Source organism: Rhinopithecus roxellana, chromosome 2 (genome assembly GCF_007565055.1).
Source record: "Rhinopithecus roxellana isolate Shanxi Qingling chromosome 2, ASM756505v1, whole genome shotgun sequence".
Classification (NCBI taxonomy): Eukaryota; Metazoa; Chordata; class Mammalia; order Primates; family Cercopithecidae; genus Rhinopithecus; species Rhinopithecus roxellana.
This window is the reverse complement of record NC_044550.1, coordinates 83,092,668-83,117,053: the sequence shown is the minus strand read 5'-3', so window position 1 is coordinate 83,117,053 and position 24,386 is coordinate 83,092,668. Positions and strand designations below refer to the sequence as shown.

The window sequence follows — 24,386 nt, the reverse complement described above, 5'->3', positions numbered from 1 at the left end:
CTGGGTAATTGAAGACTAAAACACAATTTTTAATTTTCCTAATGACCTAAAAATGGTCATCAACCAGCCTTTATTCAAAGAAAATAAAAGCCTGCCAAGTAATAAGCATCTTTATTGAAAGGGGTATCTCTCTTGCTTTCAGACTTTTCTTGTGTAACTATTATTTTCCTTACATTTTACCCTCCATTATTCTATCTTATTGAAAAGCAACCCTTGCACCACTTTTTTAGGGTTCCTAAGTACCCTGATAAATTATTTTCCAGTATTTCAGGCACATAGCATGCAGAGGAACACCGACTCTGGAGCCAGTCTGTCTATATTCACACCCCAGCTATGTCCTGATGCTAACTATGTGTGGCTTTGAGCAAATTTCTATTTACCTAATGCGTCAATTTCCTTCTCTGAAAAGTGAGGATAACAATGGTAGTTTCACTCATCATGGATGTGAGGAGTGGATGAGGTGATGCTTGTACACTCTCAGAACAGTGCCTGGTACATAATAAGTACTGTGTAAGTATTGGCTACAGTCAGTATTCTGCCTCATCCATAACAAATGAAAATCCAAAATATCTGTGAACTCCAGATAATGGTTTCTGAAGTCCTATGTAACGTGTGACTGCTGGAAGACTAGAATATGAATAATGCTCTCTTTTTTCTAAAGGTCTTAGATTACTGGAAAGATCCTTCCTTTCTTTTAATAATGGCCTTAGATATCAAGTTTATGACCTATCTTTGTTAATTTTCCTCCTTTTCCAGGCCTGATTCTTCTTTTTGGATAGAGGAATAGTTTGGAATTCTGGTTTTGAAATATGAGGGAAGGCCAAGTCTCTTAGGAAAGTTTTACATAAACATCTATTTAACATAGCTGAATAGCTCCTGACTATATCAGAAAAGCAGTGTGAGCTTCCAGTCTTTTTAATTGTAGACAGGAAGCGGGGCAGGAGAGCAATAGGAAGGCTTGACAAGAAAGCAGTTTCCTAGTGGGTAGCAAAGAGAAGATTTGGGTCCAGTTTGTGCAGCATGTTTGGTTGACACGTCCTGTGTGGATTTCAACATGTTCCTTTCCCTCATATGCCACCCACAGAGATAACCCTAAGACACTTTTCAGGCTTCAGAGGTTGGAAACTAAAATTCCATTGATACATGTGAGATACATTGGTACAAGATTGTCCTGTTTTTCTGCCAGAACTCAAGCAAAGGGGGTTTGTCCAACATCCCAGAGGTGCTGCTGTTGGCTTTCTATTTAGCAATTTGGAAATCCTAAATCTAAGTAGATTCGGTGAACCCAACCCCAGGACACTGAGAAAATCATTAAAGAGCTCCAATTTGCATGTATCATTTAGCCGCACCGCATTTTGGATATGATTCTTTGTATGAAAAGGGGAAAAATGTTCTCTTATGTGTCTCACAAGGTAACAGTAGAGGTTCCGATGCTGTGCTGGGGTCCTACCAAATAATTTGGCAGTTTTTAGTTAAAAATGGAGTAATACACACAAAAACAGGGAAGCAAGTAAAACATAAACCACTGGCAAGCGTAAAACAGAACAATCTGCGTATTAAAATACCATGGAGAATTTGAGCAAAGGACCAGTCACTCAGCTGGGGGCAATGAGAGCAGGTCACATGATCTGTGATCTTTTCCCCCTTCCTGGGGGACTCTGCAGAAAGTTGAGTTGCCAGCCTTTGGAAGGTTCCAGAATGGGTTTAGGGAAAGTCCTAGAATAGCCAGATCATGAACAGAGCAGAATTCTGGGGGCTGTGCAGACTAAACCTGCCTGATCCAAAGAACCACATTGTAGGCTAGTATAGGGGCAGCACCAGACTGATCTCACAGGCAAGTCATACCCACCAACATGAAAGGAGGTGACCTTTCTTTTGACACCCTCTAAAAGGGAGAGAAAATTAAAATAACCAAACTGCTCACTGAATTCATTTTATCTAACATCTTTTTTCATTTGACAGTGCTGCATTTTCCCACTGCCCTGTGTGATGATCTTGGTATTGGGTGGAATTGCTCTTTGCCTAACTTTGGCATGGTATAGTCTGTCTTGTCTCCCTATTAAATGAGTAAGAATGTAAGCTCTCATGAGGACAGGGAATTTTGATGTATTCACTGCACCTAGAAGAGTGTCCAGCACATAATGGGTGAACACTTGCTATATACCAGACATTATATATTATTTTATTCTTTATTTTTAAAAAATCCAAAAACTGACAAAGTGGTGCATTTCATACATGTAAAAACAGATTAAATAATAACTTGCCCAACCAAGTTCACACAGGTAGTAAATGGTGGACATGAGATACAAACCCAGGGCTCTCCCACTTCTGCACCAGGCTTCTTAACTGCTACACTGTTCAGCCTCAGGCACACTACTGGATATAATCAATGATAAATCTCTGCTTGGAACACAGCTATTCTTACTAGAAATTAGCTTGCTTTAGGATAGTCCTAACTGAAAGCCTTTTCTAACCAAATTCCAAAGGCCTTGTTTTACCTTATCAATGCATCATTTCATACTCTAAAAAATGTGTAATTGCCCCTTTGTTTAGTTATTTGAGATAAATCAGTGGCTGTGAGTTTGACTTTCTGTGACTATTTTGTCTCTGAAGAGAAAGTCTGTGTATGTGTGTGCATGTGTGCGTGTGTGTGTCCATGTGCACAGGCATATGTGGTGGGTAGGGGGCAAAGAGATTGGCATTTGGTGATGTCTGAAGAATGGCTGTGTTCCTCAGTAGCAACTCCCCTCCTGGGTTACACTATGCTTAAAGGGACCATCTATACCAATGAATTTTAAAGGCAAACATAAGCTTTTCTGAAAGATTCACTAAGGAGGAAGAAATAGAATTCAAATAACAGTGTTAGGACATTTGGATGGTAAACTTATGGATGTTTCTAACTAAGAACAAACTAAACAAAAGTGAGAAATCACCATGACAACTGAAGAGAGAAGCAACTGGATTCCAGATTTGCCAGCAGCTCTCTCCAGAACCCAGTGAAAAGCCTGAGAAAGCATTTAAATGGAAAACAAGTCATGTAAATTCAGGTGAATTAATCTTTGAAAGACAAAAAATGATCCAGGTGATTGGAGTATACTGTCTTGTGCTAAGTGGGAAAGTAAATGTAATATTAGACTTCAAAAGACACAACGGGTGTTTTTCAATATACTTTCTTGCTTACTCCATACTTCAATACTCATTTTGAATTTTGTGTTCCTTAGTCAGTCCAGTTTCTTTCCTTCCTGCCAATATCAAATCTATTTTTGCCCTGTGAAATATAATCCTCTCCCAGAGGGATATGTGAATGCATTGTTTTTAAAGTCTAGTGAAGCAACTAGTATTTGTTCTAAATCCTATCTGTCTTTTTCAACATAGGAAACATTACTTTAGCAGCTATTCATAAATAACCAATTATTTATGTATTCAGCACCAGCCCTGTGCTTAAACGTTGCAGGAAATTAAAATAAAAATATAGTATTTTGCCTATGTTCAGGAAAAATCAAAACCTACACACAAGAAAATAGTGACAACATCATCAAAGGCTAAATTATGTGATGCATCTAGAATGAGTACCTTCATTCTTCAGAAGAATGAAGAAATCAATAGGAAAGCCACCTTCATCATGGAGGAAAATATAAGACTGAGCCTTGGTGACCCCAAAGGATTTAGGTATATGGAGAAAAATGACAATATCCACGCAGAACTCAGCTTTAACAAAGATTAAAAAGTGCCAGCCCTGAGCCAGTGACCGCAATTGGCAAGTGAAAGTTTGGTTTAATGGAGTTAACACAGCTTAGAGATTAAAGGCAAACACACTGGGGTCCAGTTCTGCCTCCACTGCATACCAGTGTAGGCCATTAGGCAAGGTACTGAACTGCTCTAAACCTCAGTTTCCTCATTTTTTAATGGAAAAATTGCCACCTACTTCCTGGGGCTGTTGTAAGGATTAAAGGAGATGATGCAGGCAGAGCCCTTAGCATGCAGTAGTGCTTACATAATGGTGGTAGTAGTGATTGTTTTTTACTGAAGTCGAATAAGTAGAGGATTTGATGAATGGGCACTGGAAAGTCATTGGAGTTCTTGGGCAGGGTACTGGCTTTAATGAATGTGGATTTGGGGAAGATTAATCTGGCTGTGATTTGTAGGATTGATGAGGGAAGAGTCTGAAGACGAGGAGTTATGTCAGAAAGCTGTAAGTGTAATCTTGGCTTCATTTTATGAGGAGCTGAATTAGGAAGATGGCAGTGAAAACTGAGGAGAAAAAGGAGTGGTAAATGAGGGAAAAAAACTAAAGAATTTGTTAACTTAATGTAGAGGTGGAAAGACAAATAGAATTTGTCAAAGATGATCCCCAAACTTTGGGTTGTAAAAAGCAGGTAAGCTAGTGACAGTAGGAGTTGCAGAGGACTGTGAGGGGCTGGAACTCACCCCTCTAATTGTGTAAAGCCAACATGGTCGAGACAAATGCTATGAGAAGGCAGTACCCAAGAAAGCAGGCACCTTGTCTGGGTTATTCTCCTGATATCCCTACCACCTAGACCAGTAACTCACATATAGCAGAAGCCCAAAAAGTATTTTGTTAATGAATGAATGAATGAATGGTAGGAACATAGTACACCTACACAAGTAAGTAAACTCTGAACAATAATGTAAAGTAGATCATTTTTATATTGTGAACAATAGAGCAGCTTCAGTGGAAGTTAAATAAAAGTCTGTATTTAATCTAAGAAGAAAAATGTCTGTTTCTCAAGGAAAAATAAAAAACTGTCCATCCAATAGGAAGTAGTTATTATTGAAGCTTGAACACTGATACAAAGGGAATTTTTTAATTCAGAGAACATAAAATAAACATATTTAAAATAGGAAAAAAACTTGTTCTTATACATATTGTTTTATCCTTTCCATCCTGGGTATAGGATAAAAGAAAATCCTTACTTGCTTGTTAGAAGAAGAAAGCTCTTACTTGAAGTTCCTACTTGGCAGATGTCAGTTGAAAGCTCTGCTTATGGAATATGCTGCAGTGTCAAACTCTGTTGGATAATGTTAGACAAATGTGTCATGTGTGACATGGAAATATGGCATGCTGTACATTAGTGATTTCCCAAGTGTTTGGATCAGGTAGTAATGTGCTGAGAAAGTGCTCTTTATCTATCCACACAGTGTACTTGTAGAGCAATGGGGAAATGCTTTTGGTGGAAATTACTTTAGTCAGAAAAAGAATCCATTTACAATATGTGCCTTCTAACATCTTTCAGACAATGCATTGTATTAAAGAGGCATTTTTTGATTAATGTTTTATAAACATTTTTCAGCATGACAGCTTAAAGTCCCTGTAAAATTGTAAATGCGTGCATAGTGTTCACTTCCATAAAGTCAAATGCCATCTCATAAAGTCTAGTTGAATCCTGTCAACCATGGTGACACAGAATCAGTACCTGGGAGCATTAAAATTAATTTGCTTCATTTATATTACTGCAGTGATAGGAAGATGAAAAGAGTCCTATATTTAAATTTTACTTTAAAAGGAAAACTCTTTCTAGTAAGTTTGTTTGGGTGTTTTAATTATCACTATTTTTTTTTCTAATTAACAAATGTAGTAAAAGTGGAGTGATAGTCTGCACAATAACTTTATGACAGAATCTGGAAAAATACAAGTTTATTCATTCAGCACACTCCTTTTGACCACCTACCATATGCTCAATGATGAGAAGAAACCATTGCTGACCCTAAGAAGCTTAATGGTAAAGGACATGCACGAGAAGGAGGCAATGATAATAAGGGTAGTGAAGGTGAGGTTGGAATGCCCTGGCATAGGTCAACATGGAGTAGAAAGGATCTAAAGGCCACCTTGGGACTTTGAGGATGGCTTCCAAGAGGAAGCAACCTAAGACCTGAGGGCTAAAGGATACAGAGGAGTTGGCTGGGTCATGAATGGGTGATGAGCATCCTAGGCAGAAGGAGCTCAGGTGCAAAGTCCTAGGGGCAAGATAGAGAATGGCACGTGGCCAAGGATGGGTGAGAGGACCACAAGGTGCCCATCATGGCTGGAGCGCCCATGTAAAAGAGCAGAGAAGTAGTGAGATTTAGAGTGAAAAAGAGTAAAAGTTTGGGGCAGGTTAAGAAGTTCTCTTATGCTCTTATGCCACAGTTTAGGGATATCTCCTGTGTGATACACTTCTGTGTGATGTGACACGATCAGATTTGCAATTTAGAATGTTCACTCTGGTCACAGAGTAGAAAATGGCTTGGACAGGACAACTCTAAAGGCAGAGAGACTGGTTTGAGACTGTGGAAGAGGTGCTCTTAAACAAAGGTGAAGGGAATGGAGGTGTGAGTGGTCACCCATGTGCCCAGTAAGTTATGGAAATGCAAGGTTAGGTCAAATCCCGCTTCCCAGTATGTCTAGCCCTTCTACAGAGTACTTGATCAGTTACATGAGTTCTAATTGAATGAATAAGTAAGCAAGTGAATTAGTAAGCAAGTGATTGATGAGGACAAAAGAGTGGTGCATTACATAGGTTTCTGGAATAAGAGATGCAGCTGATTTTCTCTGATTTGACATGAAGAGCAAATGTTGCCGAATTCTTGGCCAGCTGACAGAAATCACAGTATGGCAAGTGCAGTGGCTTTTAGCAGGTTCTCAACCTCTCTCAACAATTGAGATGACCCCCAAGTTTCCAGTTGTTGTCCAGATAGTGCTGCTAACAGCAAAGATGCCTTAGAGAAGAGATACTGAGTTCACCACTTCCAAGTGATTGCCACCATAGCATGGAAACTCGAACACGGAAAGTGTTAACTCTCACTCTGCTTATCCCAACTTCTCTTTCTATTCTGACCTTGGAGAAACTGAAGATGTACCAAGTAGATGCTTGGGATTGCAGGGAGGGGAAGCAGGGGAGAGGTTGAAAGAAAGTAAGGAAAGAAAAGGTTGAGATAAATAGATTTAGAAGAAACTCTAATAATTGAAAAGGAAAGTAGATCATTGAATGATTGAAAAGTAAGGAAAATTTTAAGTCCATATAGCAATGGAGGAGATGCTTTTGGTAAAAGTTAGTCAGAAAAAGAATCCATTTACAATATAGGCCTTCTAACATCTTTCAGACATGCATTGTCTGAAATAAAATAAAGTTTCCTAAAACAAGTAACATACGACTCGAGTCGCTGGAGTGGGCCTCCCCCTGGCGAGTGACTGACTTGTGAATCCACCATGTGAGAGTGGCATAGAGAGGATACACGAAAGAGACTTGGACTGTGACCTTTGGGAGCTATTTTTTTCTCTGATATATTACTTTTAAACATATTTTTAACATTATTCACTTGTGGGGGTAGAGACAGGAAATTTGATTAATGACTAGCAAGAAGGTATTGCAGGCACATAAGATGGTAGGGGAAAATTCCTATTTAATTTGACAAATTTCTGCCTCAGCTGTAAGTGATCTTGGATCCCTTCTCTTTTTCAAGCAAAGGGAATGACTGTCATACAAGGCAGAGTAAGAAAAGGGCAACCAGAGTCAGTCAGGAAAGCAGAAATCACCCTTTGAATACAGGGAATTGTATTGTAAATAGTGTTGGAAAGCTGAAAAGGGAAATGGGCACAGTGAGGGAACAGGAAAAATAAATGCAGAAAGTAGCTGGAGCTGGGGGACAAGGGGAAGAAGTTAGAATTCTCAGAACCTAGAAGCTTGGAGAAAGGCAGCAGAGCGGGTTCTCAGACATCCGAGGAAGGGCACTGCCCCGCTGGTGCTGTGGCCCTCAGGGGCACAATGAGTTATAGGCTGGAACCAAGTATCCCTGCACCAGTGAGGGGGCCTGGCAGGAAGCCCAGACTGGAAAGAAATTCCTCCTCCTCCTCCAGCCTTCCTCTGGGGCCCCTTGCAAGGAGCAGCTGACCAGAAGGACAGGTGTTTGAAGAGTCCCAGCTTCCTCAAGAGCAGTGGACAGAAGGGTGTGTTTGAAGGAGAGAGATAAGAGCTGAAGAACCAGCAATGGCTGGAAGAGAACTTCCTAAAACTTGACATTAGGGTCCAAAGAAGGGAAAGATGATTTGTGCACCATAAGCTTCTTGAGGATCAAAGCTATGCCTTTGAATCAATGACTTCCTTGCCACTATTGGGGTAGCCCTAGCAGTTGCTTTTGACACATTTGAAATCACAGGGATGTGCTGGTGTGGGGAGCAGAGGAGTTTGACACCATACTGCCCCTGGAAGTGCTTCTGAGAGGTCTTCAAGGAGAATGAGTTCCGAAAGGATGGCTGGACTTCAAAGTGTTCTGCATGCCAGGCCCTCTCCCTTTTCACAGCAGCTGCAGTGCCCATGGCGTCTGGAACCGACCTTACCTGAGACAGGGAACTGGAAATTCAGGTTGCCTGAGTCGCAGTTTAGAACCTACCACTGAGAAATTTTCCTGACCACTAGGTGCTTCGGTTTCCTCATCAATATAACTTTTTGTTTACTTATTGTAGCAGCAGCATCTGGGACTGTCGCTATGGCTTCCCTTCTGAGCTCACTTAAGCTTGCTGATGAATGAATGACACAGAGCCCAGATTCTTAGCTAAGAGCGGACAACATAGGTGGTTTAGCCCAGCAGCCTCATATCTGGCGTCAGTCCTCGAATCTGGGGTCAGAAAGTCCTGCTCTGGTCCTTTTTAGGGACAGAATATCATCATACTTCTATCACTTGCTCCCTTTAGCCTCACATTTGCTCCATTCCCATCCCCCAATGTCTTAGCATCACCTCTTTGGGCCAAGGAATGAATAATGTTTCTTGGAAACAGAAGAAGTTGTATTCAGATTTTATTTTCTCATTGTAACAGCTTTTCAAAACTATAGTATCAGATGCTGCTTTTCGGCAATAGATTTTTAAAGCTTATTTTTTTTTAAAAAAGGCCCTTCGTTTTTTATATTACTATAAAGACAGAAACTGCAAAAAATCTAAGCATGTACTTTAGAAGCTCTCAGAGACTATGTTTGGGAAGAGTTAAGTGTTTTCAGTTTATGGCAATGATATGTGAGGCTGTGAAAAAGAAAGCAACCATGAAATACATTTTTGCGTAAAGGTTTGAAATTTATTAGAAGGTAAAAATAATTGAAAAAGCTAAGCCTTCTTTGTTGTGTTCTAATAAAAAGTTATTTATGTGCCATCATTGTACATGGTTAGGAGCTTGGGTCCTTTTCAGAGGCTGTTATCAGAGAAACAAGAAAGCTAGGCTATTAAAGCTATTCAGTTGGAAAAGCTGATACATACATAGCACTTCTGAAGACGCGGCTGCATTAAAGCAATTAGTAATAATAGTTAGACGCTAGTATCTGAATTGTGTTAGTTATAGAAGCTCAAAAGTTATGCACTATAGGCAGCAGCTTATAAAATATACACACCTAGCCCTTGGCATAATAGAATAGTAGACTCATGAAGTAGTATTCATTTGAGTTCCATTAAGACATTCACTGTGGAGTTTAAACATTCAGCCCTAATTTTTTTTTTTTTTTTTTTTTTTTTTTTTTTTGAGACAGGGTCTCACTCTGTCACCTAGGCTGGAGTGCAGTGATGTGATCTCGGCTCGCTGCAACCTCCACCTCCCAGGTTCAAGCAATTCTTCTGCCTCAGCCTCCCGCATAGCTGAGACTACAGGCGCGTGCCACCACGCCTGGCTAATTTTTGTATTCATCTTCCATAGACCAATCTGTATGAGCCTTACCTAATGATTGTAAAGCACTTTAAGATCCTTGGCTGAAAGGGAACATACAAATCCTTTATTAAGGTTCAGTTGACTAAAATGCCCTCCTACTTATAGCAATGTATACCATACATTATCTTACCATATTTTTTTACTCTCAAAAGCAAGCTTTGGGACTTTGAACTGGTACCAGGCAGTTCTCCCTAAAGGCTAACAAGGCTATCTCACTATTAAGCAAGAAGAGATCCAATTTTAGCATCTTCCTCTTAAAGCAACTCCATCACACACAGTCTGCTCTCCTCTCCTTGTTAGATAAGCTTCTAATTTGCAGTGAGAATTATTGGTACCCTCGAATACTGACCATCTTTCCACCTTATTCTAGTTAGAACTTTATGTACTGAAAGGAAGATGTAAAGTTTTGGTGACCCATTTCAGACTTTCCCATTTCAGTTCTATGAATAAACATGGGGAAATATGGTAATAACCTATTTCAAAGTTCTGATTTTGATGGAGTATGTCTTTAATTTGATGACAGACTGAATTTGCTTTAGGTTTCCTGTCTTCTTTGTTCAACAGGAATTCCGATGCTGAAGATCGTGTTTGCAGGCCATGAGCATCTCTCTTTAATATCCGTACCCTTGCTCATCTACCACCCAGCTCAGATCCTTCTGGGAAGTGTGTTGGTGCCAACAATCAAGTCTTGGATGGTATCAAGGCAGAAGGTGAGTCTCCAGAAAGATCTTATTTGGATCCAAGTTAGATTAAAGTGCTGTTCCTGAATCTGAACTGTTCATACACTTTAGATTTTGCTTGCATATCTTTGTTTTCAAGTACATATTTTCTTACTTAAATACAATAATAATGATGCACTGATCCATTCCAATCTGAACAGGAGGGTTAAGGTTAAAGATCTTAAATTCTTATAAAAGACAGTTGTACTTAACGTGCAGTTTTTACAAGCTCTTTTTAATTCATTCATATTGAAGGGCATATTATATGGGGTAGAGGTTCAGTGAACATACTCCAAATAGATACCTGCTCTACTCCGGTGCATACCATCTTTGCCTCACTCAGTCTTTCACCTGTGTCTTACTTCACATGCCTTTCCAAATAAGATAGAACCTGGCATTATCCAGATTGCCTACTTTATTTTTAATTTTCCAGACATATAATAACCTATTTGTACAGCAAAACTGCATTTGGGCATTAAAAAATAAACTTTAACTAGCAAAGAAGTCCATGCAATGTTAATTTCACCACACTTAGAATCTTGTACTTATTAGATATTTATGGATTTCATTTCCTAAATTATCAACCAAAATAAGTAAACCAGGTGATTCACAAGAAGTTTAGATGATGCATATAATGTAGTAGCATTGATAGAACTGGTTCCTTCCCAGTGACTTGGACATACCAGGACTTATTTTTGTCTATACACAAAGTAGTGACTGTTATCAGGAGATGTGTGGGAAGAAAAGACATCCAATGACAAGGCCCTGTGTCGTGTTCTTAATATCCTGAAAATGGGATGGCCACAGTACCACCTATTGAGCACTGTGTGTGCTAAGCACATCCTATCCTCTACCTGGTTCAGAGGATGGATTTTGGGCCTGCCTGCCTGGGCTCAGAGCTCAGGCTGCTGGCCTTCTCATCCTGTAACCTGGGGCATACTTTACTGAGCATCCTGTAGCTCAGTTTCTGCTGACTAATGATATCTACACCCTAGGGTTGTAGAGGATTACGTGGTGAGTGTTTGATAAAGCTAGCTGCCATAATTATTATCATCATTGTTCATCATTATCTACAATGATGTTCACTGCAGGCTTTGCTCTCTCCATTTTACGGGTTAGGAAATGGGCTCCGGGAGTCGAGCAGCTGGCCTGAAACCATGGGGTAGTTCAGCCAGTGCTGGAGTTAGGACTTGAACACTGGGCTATTTGACCCCCAAAATCTTTTCCCACACCATGATGACACTCCAGACAGAAGTGTAACATCACTTTTAGAAGGTTTGCCCTAGGCCCCCAGGATCCTTACCTGAGAAGTTGAGCCCATCCAACATGTTCACTAATTTGGTTATTTAACAAAATGTTAACATAAAAAAGATTCCTCTTCTATGCTGGGTACCACTCCAGGCTCTGAGCCTCCTACTCAGAGTTGGTTGTGGAGCAGTTTAGTACCTTTTGCTTTCTTTTACTATTTATCTCCTTTGAAATTTTCTATTTCTATTTATGGCTTATGTTTATCAATATGTATGCACATTGTCAGAATTTATACGTATAAATTTTGACAAAGAATGAAGAAAATTATTTGAAAATCCTAATACTCATCAATATTATATAGCCATAGTGAACAGTAAATTAATCAGAGTGAATTTTTCTTCCAAACATTTAAAAGTTCTAGAATTTGTTCTGTAGACTAACAGAAGCATTTCCAAAAGGGAGAATAAATTGTACAATGTTGTTCATTTTTCCTTTGTGTAGAAACTACTCCAAACCGGGGGGCCACTGGCTAACTTGAATAATCCAGAAGGCTTGGAATATCTATCCATCAAATTTGGGCATTAAAATAAATACCAAGAGTCCATCCTCCAGGTATCCACGAGTGCCTCCTCTGCTTTGCACACAGTACTGATTGAGACCCAAGGCTACCGTCTAGTGCACAGGGCAACCATATGAGTAGCCAGGCCAGGTGTGGGAGGGGGAAATGACAGTCTGCTGGCCAGAGAGATGGGCAGGAAAATCTGTTTGTATCCAGAGGTTTGGATTATTGGTTTTATGATGCCATCTGGGTGGGCCTCTTCTTCCTTCTAGTAGCATAAATTATCTGATGTTAATTGATGCTTTCACTTTGCTCATGGATACTGTCCAACTCTGAACATGTTTTCCTTCCTTGTAGGGAGTGAAGCTGACGAGGCCGACAGCGTAACAAAGGAGGTGGACTTTCTGTAGCAATGTACATATGTACAGGATTGTACATACTAGCAATTCTGAAGACTTGTACTTGTGAATGTTGCCTCAATGCATATTTTATTTTTTTACATAAAAATATGATATACCTGGTTAAGTGCCTTAAAATGTATTTGACAAGAGCGTTATTTCCAAAATGTGCTTTGTTGATTACTGCCAGGGGTGATACAATATTTGGGGGTTATTTTTTTTTTTTCCTAATGCAGGAATCAGTCATGGTAAGTGACAAAAAGCAAACATGCTTTCCCTGCAGCACCTTTGTGCAATACAACTCTATAATAGTTACTGTAATGTTTGAAATGAGGTCACACCATCAGGAAAATGCCCTTCTGATGACAGTGAACATTTCCAAAGTCTTATTCACGCATACTTTGATTTACTGTGTGATTCTTTTTTTCTACGACTGTGACATGCCTCTTCCTTATCAACTCAGCGGGGGTCATAGATCGAATAGATGCTGAAAAGCGTAAGATATATGCATTCCTTGACATCATTTTTAAAGACATTCCTTCAAATAGTTTCCACACAGAAATTCCTCAGTCCCATTATGAGAGATTGTGGTGTTATATGTCTTAAATTTATTATAAGCTGCTTCAAAGAAAGGGCCTGAATGTTTGAGTTATGAGTGAAATTCTGTGAAATTTTGAGTTAAACTCTGCGATTTGATTTTTAGGGTCTTTCAAATATATCTTAATATGTTCCTCCTCTTTATTCAATAATTTCTTTCTTACACTTACACACTCATAATAGCCAAATATGAGGCACGAAAATGTTACAATCAGTTTGAAAGCAGCAACAATTAATGGTATCCACATTCCACAACCCAGACGAAAATTTTTTCCTGTTACACAGATGTGCTGAGCACTTTCCAGATTGCCCCTGTTAGCCAAAAGCAGCCTGTTACATCCTGGAATTAAGCACACTTAAGGCATTCGAGACAATTTATTAATGAAAATCTCCTTGGCAGATCTGACAAACGTTGGCAATATTTTTTAAACGTTAAATCGTATTGCTCTTATGAATAAATGAAAATATAAAGGTCATAGATGCAAACAAATGTTACATATACACATTCTGTCTCACCACATGAAAAGAACATGCAAAACCATTTAATAACCAAAATATCAAGTAAAATCAGTTCCCAATTGGGCAGCAGCTTTCAAATGAGTATCCAATATTTGCTTCTGCTATAACTGCAAGAACTGTAACTGGACCGAAGTAGAGAGTGAAGCCACGTATAGAACTACAGGAACACTTTTCTGTGTTTCCTCCATGCCGTCCTGTCACATCCTCTTACACATCCTGTCTTGATTTGATAGACAATATTGGCATCCTGGGTCTCACTGAGGCCGTGCTATGTCCTCAGCAGCTGTTTTTTGTTTTGTTGTTATGCCCACAACAAAAAATCATTCCTTAGAAACTTAACCAAGTTTATCTACAATGTAAATTTATATTATTGTTACTACCAGGTCTCATCTTTTGTCAATGTCATTGAAAGAAATTTCATGTGAGTTATTCTCAGTGTGAATTTTAAGGCTAATGCCAGACCCTGCAAAAATCTATGCTAACCAGGCTGTAGTATACACTGTTATAAAGAATTTTACTTGTGTCTAAAACTACAGTAATTTTGCTTAGGTAATTGTGCTTACCTATGGAGCACAGAAAGGCTCTTATGTTTTGTTCCTACAAGTTTCTTTGAATTTTGGAGTAAATGGAAATGTCTGTCTGTCTGTCATCTATCTGCCCTATCATAAAAATCTTTCTCTCTAACATTAGAATACTGATCCCCACCCCCAATTTATCTACCTCTATTGTGTAACACCTATAGTAGGTGTGATCATGGGATAAAATTCAACTGAAAATGCTATGATAACATTTTATCTTTTGCTTTAAAACATGTGTTTTGTTTTCAAATAATCTTTACATAGTGAACTTTGGTGGCTTTAGTGATAATGTTTATGCCAATTTCTTTTTTTTTTTTTACACAAATTCCTTGGCATATTTTTTCATAAAGAACAAAAAATAAAATCAAAATTTATTTTTAATTCATGCTTTTTGGGATTTAATTATTCAGAGCTTAAGTATTTTGTTACGTTTATACACTGTAAAGCTATCTGTTTTATGCATTTATTTTGTCTAAATGTATTTATGAAAGAAATACATTAGATTATATTTATGTTTACTCATTTTTCCACCTGGATTTTTTTGAATGGTTGTTACAAAATTTGATTTTTTAATGGGTGATAATGTTGATATTTTCATGTTTTTTCTTAGTATTAAAATTTTTGTGGGTTTTTAAAAATTCTTCCCCGTTCTGTTAAAAATTAACACACCTCTAGCTAATGTTCAGTGTTTGTTTATGCTAAATACCAAATTTTTTCAAAAGGATTGGTTAATAAAGTGGATTATTTATGATGGCTGGAAGATGAAAATAATTATATGATTAAACAAAGAAATGTTTCAGAAATCACAAAAGAAACTGTGGCTTATTTTTAACCTGATTTCAGATGGCCTTGTGATGCCTTCCAAGTGTCTTTGGATTTCTCTTGATTCATTTCAGCACCGTTATATCACTTATCGTTACATATACATAAACTTCATAGTCTCCTGGGTATTTCTATGAATACCTCCACCACACCATGATGTTAAAATCTAGAGGTAGCCCTTGCCTTTTTATGAGAGATATTTTCTCTGCAGCAGTGTTTAGGACCAAAAGGAAAACATACGCAGCAGAAGAGACAAAATGTAGATGATCTGAATTTCAGTTCTGAGAAACAGGAATGATAAACTTTATAGTGCCATTCCCAACCCCAGTGTTTCTTTGATGAGCCAGTTACCTTGTATAGAATTTCATACCTTTGTGTTCTTGTCTTTGCTGTCTTCATGGCATAGAAATCCTCTTCCCCTGGAAGCCTGACAAAAATGTCACCTCCTCCATGAAGCCTTCCCAAGCCAGTGCCAGACTTGCTTCCTTTGACGTGTCCTTACAACGTGTCCCTCAAGTCTTCTAAAACCTCTGCATAGTTTAAATTGCTGTCTCCTCCAGTGCAGTAAACATTTCTGTTTTTCTACTGTGCCTCACACAATGCCTGGCTCAAAGTAGTAGCCAAAAATGTGTATTGACTTTTCAGATAGTGATCTTAATAGGTAGGACATGAACCATCACAATTACAAGCACTCTTCTCTATATTGGGTATTATTAATTTATAAGGAAAACTGACTCTTTTACTACAATTCCTATTGTGAATAAACTGTGAAGCACTGCCTTGTGCTCCTCATAGGAATATATTACTTCATAGCTGTGTAAATACTAACTCTCCAAGGCAAGACTGCAGGTGTGATATGCAAGCAACTTTCATCTTGCATGCCTTGACAGAACAATAGACCCTCAGTAATTTAAGCTAAATCAAGTTAGATCAATCTGAATTGATGAAAGCTTTATATACATAAAAAATACAAGATTTCCTTATAGAAATTCTGATGTACTTACTTTAAAAACCAGATAAAAATTATCATCATCATTGGTTTGTGTACAGACAATATATGAAAGGTCTTATAAGATTTTCTTTAACAAATCTTAGTTGCACTATAGGACAGTTTTTCTCAAATGTGAGTAAAATGCAAAACCCATTTAAAGGGAAAAAAACTTTTGTAGACTCTGGAGAACTTCTCTTCAAACCTGATTATGAGAAACTCGGTTTGAACTCTGTGTATTGAATGCTGTCACTCTAACAGGGTGCAGTGTGGTTGTCAACACGAGTGCAAACAAAGGCACTGAAATCACAGGGCCATGCTGAATCATAGGGTCCTCATCCAAATGACCCAAAATGGGCTCTCCTACATCTCCACCCACTCCTGAACTCTCCAGCATCTCAAACTCCATGGCTGTTCTCTTCCATGCACTCCATCCACCCAGACATGAAATTCAGCTCGTTACTTGATCGCTACAGAAGTCTCAACATACTGAATGTCTGGGGATGTACAAACCTTTTTTTTTTTTTTCTGAGATGGAGTCTCACTCTTGTCGCCCAGGCTGGAGTGCAGTGGCATGATCTCGACTCACTGCAACCTCCACCTCCCGGGTTCAAGCGATCTCCTGCCTCAGCCTCCCAAGTAGCTGGGATTACAGGCACTTGCCACCACGCCTGGCTAAGTTTTGTATTTTTAGTAGAGATGGGGTTTCGTCATGTTGCCCATGCCAGTCTCGAACTCCTTAGCTCAGGCAATCTGCTCACCTCGGCCTTCCAAAGTGCTAGGATTATAGGCATGAGCCACCACACCCGGCCTGGGGATGTGCAAACTTAAATGACTACTGGACATCCTGCTTCTGCCCATTTCCCAGCCACCTGCCATCTGGAATTTCTCACTGACCACCTCTCCTTCCCCAGAGGCTCCGTCCACCTTCCCTGTTACCTGCTCTCCCTGCCCACCTCCCATCTTTTCTCTTCTCTCCCCAATCCCAAAATTCACACAAATGTAGCTAGCTCTGTTCATTCTCTAACTTTCCAAATGTGCCCTAAGATCTATTTGCAATGGCCATGGGAAGCTTGAAAAAGCCATCTTCCCCGAGATGCCTATATAACCTGACAAGCATCATCACTTCTATTTCCCTCTCATCTAGGCGAGCACACACTTCTGAACTTGGAATGAGGCAGTATGAGGATTCAGGTATGTCCCGCACAAACTGTACCCTAAATGTGAGGGAGAGAGAAGGGAGTATTTGACTTTTAAGTACAGCAGAAAAACAAGCAAATGATATAAATGGCTAATTTATAGAAGACAAAATAAAAATGGATAATAGACATTTTAGAATATACAAACTTACCATGGATCAGAGAAATGTACATTTAAATGAGATACTATTTTTCACCTACGAAAAAGATTGACAACAAGTTTAAAGTTTCATAATATTCAAATACTGACAGAGTGTGGAAGAGGGCACTTCTGCCCTGTAGTGGGAGTATAAATGAGATGGAATTTGTGGTGGGCTATTTAACACTACTATCCAAAGCTTAAATATATGTGCCCTTCAACCCAACTCTTGCATTTCTGGGAGTCTACCCTGCAGAAATAAGTGCACAAGAGTCCATTGACAAGGATGTGTTCAGGGTATTGGTAAGACCAAAAAACCACCCAAATTCCCCCATTCAGGGAAGTGTTTAAATAATCAATGGTGCATTCTTTAGAACATTTGGACCCATTTAAAGGAATAAGGGTAGACTACCTTGGAATAGCAGTATGTTGTTAAGGGAGAGGGAAAAGTAAATTTCAGGAAAAAATACACGTTTTTGAATCTTATTTTTACAGATCTGATATTTTCATTAACTAAAATGTTACATATGTATAGGGACACTACGTGCTTAAAAAACATTTGGAAGGATAACTACCATTTATTGAGCTCTTCCTTTATCCCTGGTACTTTTCCAGGCACTGAACATTATCTCATTTTACCCTCACCAACTCTGACGTAGGTAGTAGTATCCCTGTTTTACAGATGAGAAGACTGAATCACAGACTAAGTAGCTCGCCCAAAGCCACAAAATTATTAAGTAGGAGCATTTGAACAATTTTTAGACTATACTTCACAGTGATTACTTCAAGGAAGTAGGAATGCAGAGGTGATGTATAATTTTACATTTTACTTTTATCACATTTTGGAGGGGTTATAATAAGCATGTAACACAAACTAGTGTGACCTCTCCTTCTACTTGAGGGAACAGCATAAGTCATGTCTAGGCTCTCAGACTTTGTCAAGAAAAACATCTTTTTCATCATGAGAAAGAAAGAGGAAGCCTTAAGCACAACCTAGGTGGGTGAAGGCAAGACAAGAATCAAGTTGTTGTACAAAGTGAGGTGAGCGGAATTTGGGGTGGGAGTAGACAGCATGGGAAGAAGGGCTGAGGTGTTCAAGAATGGAGAGAAGGGCAGAAAAAAGAGAAGTAGAAGCCTTTAGCAGTAGACTCTTTAGCAGTATGGCTGAAGACTGAAGAGGATAGACACAGGGATGTCTGATGGCGGTAATGGCAAGGGCCTCCTGAAGACAGCGACTAGATACATCCATACACGCAGGGCATTTAGGAGCAGGCCTGGCACATACTTAGTGACCTCTGTGAGTGGTGACGGTGGCGGTAGTGGCAGTGGTTGCCATCAGCAGCAGCATTATTAGTTTAAGTTATTTGCACTTTTTGCAGTTCTAATACACGTGTGTCCCCCAACTTCCTCCCCACTCAAAAAAAAAAAAAAAAATTTAATGAAAATCTGCCTCACATCAGAGCTTTTTGTTCATTTGGGAGAAAATGAAGTAAAACGTTCAGCATCCACCAAGAGGGTATATGGAGGAGAGGAAGCAAGCATTCCAGTAATAAAGACACCAAGTCATAGGCAGGAATTCTGTGCATGAGACGATCAGAAGAATGGAGGCTCCTGGAAATTCTGGGGAGAGAATACTTCCCACAGAACATAGAATTCATTCTCAAACCATTACATCCAAATATAAGTTAATACATATTCAGATGGAATGGGGGATTGTAACGACAGTTGTTACGATTCATACTAGTTGCTCTGATTTGCAGCACTTGCCAGTTGCTGGAGTATAAATGCCCCTGCCTGGGCTGGTTTCAAGCTACCAGCACGCTTCTGCTGAAGGCAGAGTTAGGAAGAGATGTGCACCATTGGCTCTCACGAGCTGGCACAGCCAACCCCAGCATACCTCTACACGACAGGCCAGTACTAAATTTTTACTCAAATTTTTCATTTAATTCTTTCAACAACCATAGTAGGATATGTACCATTATTATCTGTATTGAACAAGTAAGGAAACTGAGGCAAAAAGTAAGTAGGGAATGCAAGCCTCACAACTCTTTCAGTGGTGGAGTTGGGGTTCAAATTCAACTATTCCTGACTCCAAGAGCCCACATGTCTAACCACTAAGTAGACTCCATGACAGCCCGAAAACCTCATAGTTCTTGGAAGATCTTATTTTCGCTAAAATTCTGGAAAGTCTCAATGATTCTGAACTCCTTGAGCTCTGCAATGAAAGCTTTAATACAGGATGTTCTCTCTTCATGTGGAGTGAGTCAAAAGCCCTACAACTCAGAAATTCCAGACAGTTGGAAAGAAAGAGCCTTGGGTTTCTGACATACATACCAGGTCTCATGGTTCACTGGTAGTAGAAGACAAGGTGATGAGGAAATGGACCCTGCCCTCCACCCTGGAAATGGATCATTTCCTTGTTATCTGCTACTCCAAACTTGAAATGTTTGCACCCATGTTGACTTGTGCTCACTGCTGGAAGTTCTGGACTCTGATTCTGTGTGCTCACAGAGCACTGCTGTCAGTGTGGTCTCCTGGGCTGGTTTTGCCAACATGGCTAGCACTTACTCAGTTTCTTTTCCACAAATAAATGTTTACCAAGACTTCCAACTCTGGGCCCCACTGCTATTATTACCTCATGTGTGGTGCATTCTGACAATCCACCTCCCTCTTAGCAGCTAATCTGTGTCCACGCCTGCGAAGTCCTGTGCATGCCTAAGAAGGAGCCAACTGTCGCTTATAGAGTTCACTTATCTGCTTATGAAGCCAATGTGAGAATTATGTAACATTATAGGATTGTTATTAGGGTCGAATGAGATAATTCCAGCAAACAGCTTGTTACCGTGCCTGGCAAGAACTCAGTAAGTGTCAGCTATGATTGTTATTCAACAATGAATGGGCAAACCATATTGGGTGTGTGGAGTCAGAAGTGTGTTGGCAGATATCAGGCTCTATTCTGCATGACTTCTAACCTATGCAAAAGATCGATTATGGTGCCCATTAAATATTACTAATCAAGTCGGGAAGTGACCAAGGTGTGAGTGTTTACTTCATTAGCTAATGAAGACACTGGATTCTGGATTTTAAGATGGCTGCAGCAACAGGCCTCCCTGGCTTCCAGCAGGCCTCCCCAAGAACACAAAGGGGTAAGTGCATATGGAAAGTCCTCCAGGCCCACTGTTGTTGCTTGCCTTTTTCTGCCTACTCTAAAGAATTCCAAGTGGAGATTTTGCCCAACTCCTCCAAATGCCAGCTGAGAACTATCTGGTAATGTGGCTGACAGACAGAGCTACCCTCATTGACTCCAATTGCCTAACACCTGTCAGAGAGGAGCTCCAACTCTGGGGCTGCCCCTAGGGCAGTTGCTTGGTGGTCACGGCCCTCCCAGAGGGCTGCACCTTCTTCTCTAATTGTGTCCAGGATGAATTGTCACCTTTCCACTCCATCAGTTGCCACCATAACCCAGGAATGGCTGGCTATACCCTTCAAGGCCCCCTTTTCTGCTAACCCTTTTAGTGTTACCATTTCTGGAAAATCGGCTCTCAGATCCTCCTTCCCATACCCTGTGTTCTCCCAGTGGGAACATCTGAGCCATTTGCATGTCAGCCACTTTCTGTAAACCAGCAAGACCTCCCGAATCTGTTGCCCTTAGCTCATATTTTTAATTGCATTCTGGGCGTTCCTACTTGGGTATCTTCAGGCACCTCTAACCCCACATGTCCTGAGTGAAAATTCAATAACCTCTTTCTTTCCCTATGTTCCATCTTCTCCACCAGCTTCCTCTGTAGGCATAGCAACCGCATGCCTCTCCTCCCCCTCAACCTTCACATCTCACTTTTTATATCCAGTTAGTCACCAAATTCTATTGATTCCATCTGCAAAACCCCTTTTTACCTCTACCCTCTTCTGCTTCCCACTACCACTGTCTTAAAAATACCTTTCCCAGCTATTCTTTTTTCCTCCAGTGTTGCCCCTGTCCAACTCATGAAGCCCTTTGCTGACAGTTATCAATCACCTACGAGGTGCCAGACACTCTGATAAATGCTTTACCCATTTAATCCTTACAGCAATTTTTGACATTGGTGTAATTATTCTCATTTTACAGATTAGAATGTGGAGGGCCCATGAGACTAGGTTCCAAGTTCCACAGCTTATAAGTGGGAAAGCCTAGATTCCAGCTGGGTCTCTGATGTGGCCAACACCTGTGCTTCCCTTCACTTTACCTCTGCTCTAATTCCCAGGCTCCCTCTGCGCTTCCCACCATCGTGAGACATAGGCCTTCATTTTCAACTGGCTACTGAATTTCTTCACTTGCTGTTGATATGACTTATCGGATTGTGGCAGGTTTTCTTTGTCAACATGTCTCTTCCCCACCAAATGATTAATTTCTTCAATGGGAACCTTATTTTGTTTATGTCTATAACCCTGATAGAACACTTGTCTGCTAGGAGAAACGTCAATAAATGTTTAATAATGAGTTAGTTAACCCTTAAGGCCCTCCAGTTTGCTCTTCTGATTCTGGAGGACAGATACTTTCCACCTGTGAAGGACTATTTTCGGAGAGGGGTGTGTGACTCTTAATTATCATTCAGTGAATGGGGGATCATCATGTTAATCATCTATGGATGCTCCTGAAAGGGACTCTTTTTTCATGAAAACAATCGGTATGAATAATGACAATTTCAACACCAGCATAGTTGAAACCCAGAGAATCTAGACTCAGTATTACTCCAGACCCACACATCTGGTGGCTTTTGCATGGGAGCCGTCTGGCTGGCTGACAGGCTGCAAAGATCCTGAGAGGGTCAGGCCCTGCCTTCACAGGAGCACACGGCTTTTGGCCTCATGCTAATCACACCGCAGCCCTACTATCCTGTTCTTTTTCCACCTTTCATTTCCCATTCCCTAAGACACTAATGCATCTTCTGCTTGCCCAGGGGCATCAATCACTTAGCCCCAGTGCTAAGTCAGGATCTAACCAAACTTCAGCTGCATGAGGAGAAAGCATGGGCAGATGTGAGAGAGAGTCCTGGGCTGGGAGTAACAAGGCACAGGCAGCCGGTTATTGTAAAGGGAGCCCTACATCAGGCCCTGTTACCTCTGGGTCATGGGTTCAAATCCAGCCAGGCCTCGCCTGACAGAAAATCATTACCAACTCTGTGTCAGGCTGCTTGATAGATGGGAAATGAGTTTCTGTCTCCATCCAGCAGGCAAGTGTCCACATCACACTTGGCACTAAGCAGATCTCGACTCTGTGGAGACAGAGAAGTCATACAAAAGTCACACAGTGTCAAGGCAGGTCTCTGAGGTCAGGCCGAGTCCACATTTTGGCATCTCTGTGTGTGGGTCTGACAGCTCCCTTGTCTCACCCCTTTCATGAGCACTTTATTAATCAGCCAGTTTTTGGTTCCCCCACCGCCTCCAAAGACATTGTTTAACAAGCAGTTTGAGGTAATGGAACAATTGAGAAAATCTCATTCTGCAGCACTGAAATAAGGTCAGCCAAAATCACAACAGAAAAATATCTACAGCGAACATTTTTATCCTTGGCCCTAAATTGGGTTCAATCACTTAAGTGCCTCAAAATTTTCAACACTGTAATAATAAAGGAAACTAATTTCCAGAGGAACCTTCGGGACAGAGTCTACCTCACCTCTCCAGTCCTTCCACCCAGTACTCCACAGTAACTCAGTCCTTCCTAGAGATGCCCAAAGGCACAGGGTTGGACTTTCAGACTATAGGGAGCGGGAGTTCACACACGGATCTGATTCCTCAATAAACAACCTCCCTCCCAGAAGGACCACAGTGATATGGCCCTTTGCTGATATTTGCTGATATGGCAAGGTAAAGACAGCTTGGCTCTGGACAGCTGATCCCCTAGTGCTCTGCCCGAGAGCACTCACGTGGGGAGGGCCAGTCTGTTCATGCCAACAGTCGCCTGCCTGGTCCTGGAGTGTCCTGTCATGCTACTCATCTCAGACTCCACAGTGACGCCTTGAATGAGCTCACTCCCTTACAGTCCAGAGAAACCTCAGCTGGGCAGGGCTGAGCTGGGGCTATGTCCACACAGAAGGCTCAGGCTACTGAACAGGGTAAGCGGGGCAGGGCAGAGTGGCCTTCACCAAAAAACTCTTCGAATGAGACACATTAGGGACCTCTCTCTTCTTCCCTCCTAGAACCATCTAAGCCACCAATCTGAAGGCACTGCAAGTTTGAAAAGACCCTTCTTCCCTTCCTGTGCACAGACATGCCTTCCCACATCCTCAGAAAAGTATCCTCCAAACACAGGGTACATTTTTTTCTTACCATAACCCCCTACTGGGAGGAACTCAGCCACCTCTGGGTTGTTCTAGCAAATCCAGAGCATAGTTTTATTCAGCTCCACATTTCCGAACTCCCTCTCCTTCTCTGGGGCCCTGAAACCTGACAGCACTCTGCAATTTCATTTTTGGCCCTTGGAGGATTTCATCATCAGAGGTGTCCTGTGTAATTCCTCGGGGGAATTGCTACAGAACGCCCCATCCTGGATCATTCCAGAAACACTCAGTCCTCCCGACGGTCTCTGGGTCTAGACAGACAAGCCCACTCATCAGTTTGGGTCCGTCCCCAGGGAGTTTGCAGTCCAGGGATTCCTTTGATCAGCACCGGACCGCCTGCATCTTCCCCTCTGCTGAGTGCAGCGGGCAGAACAGTGGACCGGCCCTGAGGGTGGAGTGGTGGTTCCCACAGCTCTTGTGGGAACCTGGCCGAGGTATGTGGTGGAAACTTCTAAGCAATTCCTAGGAGTGAAGAGCCAGGGAGCTCACTGTCATGTTTCTGTCTCGGGGCTACCCATTTTCTCCTCCTCTCTCTGCCCCCTACACTGGGCTGGTTAGGATGCAGCGAGTGGTCCCCCGACCTGAGCTCCATCCCACACCCTATATAGATGAATTGGG

General features: G+C 40.9%; 1 protein-coding gene across 2 annotated transcripts in view; it reads left to right on the top strand.

The window, feature by feature from the left end:
• SLC10A7 (solute carrier family 10 member 7) overlaps positions 1-15,114 on the top strand; it is a 261,442-nt gene extending 246,328 nt beyond the window's left edge. Inside the window, exons 11-13 of one of the 2 annotated variants that reach the window (XM_010361368.2) lie at positions 10,250-10,395; positions 12,154-12,264; positions 12,569-15,114. In XM_010361368.2, coding sequence (XP_010359670.1) covers positions 10,250-10,395; positions 12,154-12,237 — 230 coding nt within the window. In that variant the 3' untranslated portion in view covers positions 12,238-12,264; positions 12,569-15,114. The remainder of the gene's footprint in view (positions 1-10,249; positions 10,396-12,153; positions 12,265-12,568) is intronic. The other variant, XM_010361375.2, reaches the window with a different exon arrangement.
• Positions 15,115-24,386: the final 9,272 nt, after the last annotated feature.